General features: G+C 40.1%; 1 protein-coding gene across 1 annotated transcript; it reads right to left on the bottom strand.

The window, feature by feature from the left end:
* Positions 1 to 2,906: 2,906 nt before the first annotated feature.
* On the bottom strand, positions 2,907 to 7,854 carry SLC30A10 (solute carrier family 30, member 10; the record flags this gene model as incomplete). Its single annotated transcript, XM_008943024.1, has 3 exons — positions 2,907 to 3,382; positions 4,126 to 4,362; positions 7,771 to 7,854. Coding segments are annotated over 3 exons (797 nt in total), but the record flags the coding sequence as incomplete, so codon positions are not given.
* Positions 7,855 to 8,302: the final 448 nt, after the last annotated feature.

Below are 8,302 nucleotides of genomic sequence, written 5' to 3'. Positions count from 1 at the left end.
TTTATTGTGAGACTCAAAGGCAGGCAAGGATACTGGGCTAGAAACCTTAGATTAATAACCTGAAAGTCCCTACACAGGAAAAGCAAGGTTCATCTCAACAATAACATAGGTCTGTTGGTTTTGTTTGCTTAAGTAGTAGAACAAATTTTAACTCTGCTTGTTTTCTAGACCTGAAGATTTCTATAATCCCTGGTATTTTCCTATTTATTCACAGGCAACAATTACAGTACATTCAGCCAGACAAAATAAAAATTTAAGAATGTTACTTCATTGTATTTTCAGGTTATAACACTTTTGAAAGCGTAAAAAAAGAGAGAACCACAGTTTTAACAAACACTGAAAGGATAAGAAAAAGATAGTCCATTTTGTCAAATGCCCAAACTTTACACATACCAGTTTTCTCCAGTTCCAGAGCAAACAATACTGCCATTCTGTCTTTCAGCAATTTCATAAAACATATATATATAAAAATTGCCTGATTTAAGACACAAATGCATAATTATGAAAGGGTGCTTGTTTTAGAGGAAATCTGGGAAGCAAGTTCTCCCACAGACTTTGTTGTTATTTTGGGAGCCTTCTATTCCGCTTCTCAAAAATCTATAAACATATTCATTATTCACAACTAAACCTTGACATTTAAAAATCATCATAGATGTAAATAAGGACGAAAAGAGCAGAAGAAAGGGAGGTCTGACTTTATGCCACATGTTTTTAAGACAGATAAAATCTTAAAATATTTCCTGATTTACATTAATTTGTGCAGTAACTGCTAAGCAAGATCCTGCTGCTTTCACCTCTGCTGCTGCCAACAGAATCAACAGACTGGAAGATCAAGCTTTTAATTAAACTAACATATAATTTAATTTACATAATACAAACCTACAATAAAAAGCTAGAAATTGCATTAATTCAACCAAGAATCTGTCCAAAAGGGGTAAGTTCAAACATAGAAATGTGCTACTTAGGCTGCAATCACTGCTTCAGTAAATACCACCTTCCAAGCAGCAAAATATCCTGCCGTGTGTTTTAATATTCGTAGAAGGGTTTGGGTTGGAAAGGATTTTAAAGATCATCTACTTCCAACTCCCCTACCATGGGCAAGGACACCTCCCACTAGACCAGGTTGCACAAGGCTCCATCCAACTTGACCATGAACACTTCCAGGCAGGGGGCATCCACAACCTGTCTGGCCAAGCTCTTCCAGAACCTCAGCACCCTCACAGGAAAGAGCTTCTTCACATTTAATCTAAACCTGCCTTCTTTCAGTTTAAAGCCATTATGCCTTGTCTTATCAATATTAATTGACTTTTATAATCACCCTTATTAATAAGGAGCTGGCTGCTTTCAAGCCAGCCTTACAAGGAAGTCCTGGTAGGAAATCAGTTTGCCCTTTCTGTTCAGGTGTCACTGAGATAAAGATACCACTATTTTATAAAGTTGTCCCTATGAATAACCGAATAAAATAGCCTGCCTAGGCCACACAGAGCATTGAATGGCTGCTTTTGACTGCAAAATGTATTTGGAAACTTCTGATCTGATCTGCACAGCCAGTGAGGCTAAACACTACACTCAGTATGGATTAGGTAATAGGTCTCCTCTCCCAGAAACCTGAGGAACACACCTGACCCAAATCCAGCACTGGGCACGTCATCTTGTTTTCCTTAGAGCACCCTTGCGTGCTTTCAAAAAGAGCAAGCAGCAAAAGAGATAATGGAACTCCTTTACTAAATACACTTTGAAATACACCTTTGGGCAGGGGGAGGAGGGGCAAGCCACAGAGGAGGGCTTAGACCTTTAAAAGTAACCACAAGAAATAATCGAGATTAAACCAGGAAAAATTCCCTGTTTTCTTTTTTAAAGCTCCCTCTATGTGATAATACTGCATATAAAACTTTAAATGGACTTTCTTAATTAATACAATATTAAATTATGTCTTAATAATAGAACTGCAGAATTTTAACTGTTCATAATAAACACATTGACTCATTTATTCAGCATGAATAATGACAGACACTCAGTGTTAAAGATACTGTAATCATCCTAATTAAGACCATGGCTATTAGAACTTCTGTTGTCATGAGACAAAAAAAAAAATATTAAAAAGTCTGAGTTGTACAATCACAGCAGCGAACAAGATAAAAGTTAATTGGATGACTGCCTGCATTCCCATTTGCTAGAATCAGAACAGATGGTAGTAAATGTTTCTTTGCTTTCATGACAAGATGTCTATTCTTGAGCATAGTTATCTGTGATTAGGCTAGTACTCCAGTATCACCAGTAGAGAAGCATGAACAGCTTCTGCTCTATTCCTAAATACAGGAGCCAATCAAGAAAACAATGGAAGTCAAAATTTGCAAGTGCTTCCCTTCTCCCTTAGACAGTCTTAATTTCATTCACAAACCCAGAAGCACAAGTATAACTCTGAAACATGTACTGTCTATGCAAAAATGGGGTTTAAGGATCAGTAAAGCATCTCTACTGAAGCCTTTTATAAATATACTGTACTTCAGCCCAGGACAATCGTTAACTGGCCCTGGGGCTTTCAGGAGACAGCTCTCCTCAGCAGTGAAGGCCAGAGTTTCATTCCCAGTGCCACTGGCCACCAACTTCAAGCACCAGTGCAGACAGCAATACACTCCATCCACTCTAAACAACAGAAATTCACATGTAGTTTGGTAAGGTATTGGGTCAGGCTGTATCAGAAAAATCTGAGATGAACACAACACCCTTTCTGGAAATATTAATCCATATTTCAGATACAAGGGGGGTTTAGGTGTATTTTGGTTTACAGCTAAAGCACAGAAATCTTTCTGCCACACCAACTTCAGCTACAACCACCGGTGACCCCCTTCCCAGCCAGGACACGTTTGTTCTGTGAAGACATTATACAGAGCAGAGGGAATTGCCTAAAGTCGTGTGCTGCTCAGCTGTGATTTGTTATCAGACACGCCATGATTTTTCCCATTTTTCACGCTATCCTCTGCCAGCGGGCACTCGATAGGGATTTCAATATCATTTTTACTTGAACCATTGTCTTTGTGCACTGCAGAAAGGCAACTATCATTTTTCTCAGTATAGCCATTGGTTTTAGTCAGGGGGGGCTCCCGCTGACTGCAGCACAGCTGAGAGTCACAAGCCGTTGAGATGCAGGGTGAGCTGCACAGTAGCTGGGAGGTCTTGCGGTCAGTGTACTCGGGCTGGATGGTCACAGAATGGATCCCTGCTTCATGGAAAACCTTCCGGATTTTATAAGCAGCATCTTGGTAATCAGTAGGGTTTTGGCACTTGATATGAAGAGTAGCAATATTCTTCCCACCTGCAAGCTCCCAAACGTGCACCTCGTGAAGGCTGCTGACCCCTGGTACACGAGCTAGTCTGTCAGCTGGAAGACAGAAGAGAAAGATATTAGAGGGTTTGGTGTGCTGGCTAATTACTAGCTTTCTCATTAACAGACCTATCCAAAAGCAGTAGTCTCTGAACAAGCTTTTTAAGAGAGCTGTACTTAGTAAAATATGTCTACTACCAGCTGCCTCTAGATGACCACATGAGCAGGCCACCCTTCCTTTCCGGTTCATTCATTCCTTAGGCTCTCTAATGTCAGTTTACCAGATGTTCACAGAAGCAACATTAGAGCACCACTTCCTCGGCCAAGATCCCACATCTTCTCCTTTCTTTAGTCCTGAGAATGGTGGAATTCCAGAAATAACCAGTGCTACCCCACAATTAACCAGTGTGATCAATGCCTGAGAGCTACAAAATTAACCGGACTTAATGGATATTTCAAAGCTGTTTTGGAAGCCTTTTGGAAGAAGCTGCTGCATGGTGGGGAAATATTGTAATTCAATGTTGTTTCTTTCACAAACACCCCACACAAAGCATTAACAGCTCAAGACCTGCTATTTTTGATGTGTTGTTGGAGTACCACATTCTCAAAATGCATGCTTCAACTAATCCAGAGAGATTTAAGTCATGTTGCTAGGACACAGGCATGTGACTATTTCTCACAGTTTCTGAGAATTTAGAGCTATTATGAGTAAATAATCCAAACATGTCATTCCAGAAATAACATATGCATTGAAATATATCATTAAAATTAATAGCATTTCAACAACAAATTTGACTTACTTAGTAGTTGCATATTAACACCTTTGGGAACCATCTGCAACAAAATAATTGAGGTCTCCTTGATAAGTGGGAATGCAGAAGACAAGATGATGAACACCATAATTATTGTCAGGCTTGGATCGATGTAGCACTGCCAATTACATGGAGCATTCTCCAGAGGAAGTACATGGAAGATTGTAGCAGCAACTACCACAACCACAGATCCAAGTGCATCTCCCATAACATGCAAAAGAACACCTGAAACAAACAGCACAGTTCATTAGTGGGTTGTGGTTTGGTGTTTTGGGGGTTTTTGCTGTTTGGTTTTGGTTTGTTTTTTTTTGTTTTTATGGGGGTGGTGGTAGTGAGAATAATGCTGCATTTTTCAAGTCTGGTGACTTGATATGAAAAATGCAATATTCCAGGCATAAAATCATAACCAAGGTTTTCAATAACAGCTTTCAGAACAGAACAGCAAGGGAAATACTGACTCTGAACCACAGCTGCTTAAGTGGGATGCATTATTAAATATGGAGGGTACACTAGCAACTGTGGTGCAACTGCAATGCCATGGCAACGCAAAATGTGTTTGCTTAAATGCTTGCAGATTACTAAAATATTCTGGCACATTAAATCTCAATTCTCAATTAAAAATTGATGACTAAATCTATCCATTCTACCCTGGAAGCTGAGAGCCCCAGTAACAGTTATTCTCCTCCATCAGCTTCTATGACACTGATGAAATCTGAAAAATTACTAAGTGAAACCCAAGTCCATTCCTATGGCTCCAAATGCCCTTAAACTCCAATTTTCAGATCAGGCTTGATTATCAGTCATACTAAATCTTGTCCTACCAACACTACTACCTCTCAGACCCTAAAAAACCAACAACAACAAAAATCAGAATCTGGTCTAAGAGTCAGTCACATGGATGCCATGGTTTAATATGGGCCTGGACTACCCTAAATTGAGAGAAACACTGGTTACAACTTTTTACATCCAAGGCACGTTTTTGCACAAAAGCTAAAGACACAAAACAGGCTTTTGAAAGGGCAGCAGCTAAAAATATGTTATTACAACTATGATGACCAAAACAGTCTTCTTGCTATAAAGTACCAATAATCTAAGAACTCCTTTTTTCTTTTTTTTTTTACCACTTTACATAATCTTCCTGTCATTGCTCACATGCACTCCAGCTTTATCACTTTACTGTTCAGACTCAAATTTCATTCCAACCCATGCCAAATAACAGCTCTCCCTCCATATGAGGTTAATTTATTTGTCAATACATTGTATTCAGAGACTGTGAGAGAATAAAATTGACCATCTCCTTTTAATATCCCTATGACAAATACTTTCAAGAGCTTCACTTCAATTTAATCACTTCCTCTGGGCTGGAGAAGCTGTAAAAGGCTCCCTCTGAAACTCATTAACAACACAGCAAAGAGTCAAAACTCTTTGCTGATGCTTGACCCTGGATTAGACCTAGAGCTGTGCCTGTTGCTGCTGTTTCTTGCCAGCTCTGTGCATGAACATTGATCTCCTGTATGGGAAATGAAGGCAATGATCACCGGAGCTCCTCCTAATCACTTGAGGCAGATAAGAAAGTACAAGCTTCCAGTGAGTCCAGCTCTTTCTGCTGGAGTCAGGCATGTTCTGCCCCGTTTGGCAGACTCACACAGGGTTTTACTCCTCCTAACAGTGTTGCAGTGTTTCCTTTTCTTTTACAAATAATCCTGATTCAGCATAGGCTATCAACTAGGGCATTAACAAGAGGAACAGGCAGGATGCATTTGCCAAGGAAACTTAGCTAGCAAGCACAGCTTAAAAAGAACTCAAAAATGTTTCAGGATGTTTTCTTCGGAATTAGGAAAAAAGTAAGCCAGAATTTGAATAAATTACAAATAGAGAATATGGATTTTGGGAAAACATTTCTTTTACATTGCTAACATCATTAATATGTAGGTCTTGGTTATGCACCACATAATGAGGGCCCAGACAGAAATGAACCCATTTCCCCATCGATCCCCAAAAGCTCTGGTTATAAGAGAAGTGAAAATGAACTTTTATATTAAAGAAAGTCGGTATGGTAAAACCATAGGTAACACAGTTTCCAATAGCTTGTGCTGGAAAGTCTAACCTACTCTATATATGCCCAGGAAGCAAAAGAAATAATTTTACACTATCACAATCCTGCCAGGCAAAATGTTTGGATTCCTGTTCCTACCACTTTGAAACTCAAGGAAGTACCACCTTTAACAATCCATTTCGTCCCACCATGTTTTTCAGGGAGACTCCAATTCCGTAATGTACAGATTTTTTTTGTCAAGTGATCATGAAGTAACTATAGCTATGTATCTTACTTCAAAGGCAAAACAAAATATTTTGAATCAGAATTTTAAAGACACATATCTGTAGCATTGGCTACAGAAGCAAGGAATATTTGCAAAGACAATAAAAACAGATTTTGCAAAGAAGACATACCAAGGTAGCACCAGGCAAATAAGGCCTCCTCTAAAATATACTCATTGTTTTCTTATTCCTCTCTTCTCTCCCTCAAAGTGAGTTTGCTTCTCCTGCCTCAGTAATCTTGTGCAGTATAATGCCATAAGATCCAGTGACACCAACTTCTAGATAAGCAGGAAAGTGTTGTGGGTCTAGCAGATGGTTTAATTTCCAAAGATTCTTTCCTTGCAGATAGATTTCTGTAACTAACTCTGAAAACTCTTTTGAAAGATATGTAGACAGACACACATCAAAAAAAAAAAAAAATCCAGATTCCTGGCTGCTATATTGACCTCTTAAGCTGAATTCACGTGATGCCAACTTAGCACAACTTTGGAGGAATATCAGATACTGACAGGCAACCATAGGAAACCTGAAACTACCATTCTGTTTCACCTTTCTGACAGGCCTTTCCTTGGGGACAAACTCAATGTGTTCAATACACTCAGACACCTGCTTTTGGCTCTGCTCAGAAGAGATATGTGAATATGTATGCATATAAACACCTACACAGAGAGGGAGAGAGACACTTGGTTAATTCATTCCTAGAAGGACCTTATGAATTCACTCCACAGATACCCACAGATGTGTTGAATTACAGCATGAGAGAGTCCAATCCTGTTACAGACTCTTCTAGGGACAGGTTCAGAGCTCAAGGACCTGGAAATACACCATGCTGAAGCACCAGTTTCAGCACCATCTTCCTGGTACTGACAAAATATTACCAACCTCAGGATTTAGAGAAATGCTGCCTTCTGCCCAAAAGCACCTGAAAGTTGAAAAATGCTCCACTACTACAGCAGTGATCCTCAAAGAAGCACCTCATAGCTACCTGCTTTACCTTCTTATATGGCCTCTAGTGCCTTCAGCTTAGTGCAACAGGCTTTGCCTCCTTTCCAAAAAGTTCAGCTGCACTCTCTAAAGAATTAAAATCAAAATGTGAGCACACTTGGATCCAAAACAACATTGCACTATTTTGCTATTATCTATGCTACTTCATACAGCCAAAACCTTTCTGCTAAAGATAACTGGGTCCATATACATAGAAGTGTCCTGGGCTTTAGCTCCATTTCTTAATGATATTTGGGGGGGAAATCTGAAATGGAAACCAGAAAGCATTTAAAGTTAATATAATCTTAGCAGTATACCCCCATGGTGTACCTCTGATGTTCAAGGCTTCAGACTTTTTCTCTTTCTTCTTCTCAGACCCCTCCTCAGGGCTTTTTTGGTCATTTGGTGAATCACCTGCATTCAAAGAAGAAACGCTGTGTTGTGTATGAGTTCTACAAACAGAAAAAAACATCAGTCTTCTTAATAACAACTTATTTCAAAGATGACAAGAAGAAAAAAAAAAAAGGGGAAAAAAAAAGGGGAAGAAAAAAAAAAAAAAAAAAAAACCACGACCAAGTCAAAACATTTTCCATGCAGCTTTCTGTGCAGCGCTTCCTTCCCCCATGCCCAGAGGACGCCCAGCAGCCCGGTGTAAAGTACAAGGTGAAAGAGGCGCCGGGTGTTTGAGCAAGGTTGGAGCCGTTCCCCGGGGCCTAAGAGCAGCTCTGGGGCTCGGAAGGTGCCCAGAGGGTGGGTCCGGCAGCTCGACGGGTCCCGGGGACAAACGGGAGGGACAGAGGGGCCGGGGAGGGCCGCGGGAGGGAGCGGGACACGGGAGGAAGGTAGCACGGCGAGGATGCAG

The sequence above is a fragment of the Merops nubicus genome, unplaced genomic scaffold (genome assembly GCF_000691845.1).
Source record: "Merops nubicus isolate BGI_N331 unplaced genomic scaffold, ASM69184v1 scaffold9266, whole genome shotgun sequence".
NCBI classification, from domain to species: domain Eukaryota; kingdom Metazoa; phylum Chordata; class Aves; order Coraciiformes; family Meropidae; genus Merops; species Merops nubicus.
The sequence above is the reverse complement of the archived record's forward strand: the minus strand, read 5'-3'. Positions and strand labels throughout refer to the sequence as shown.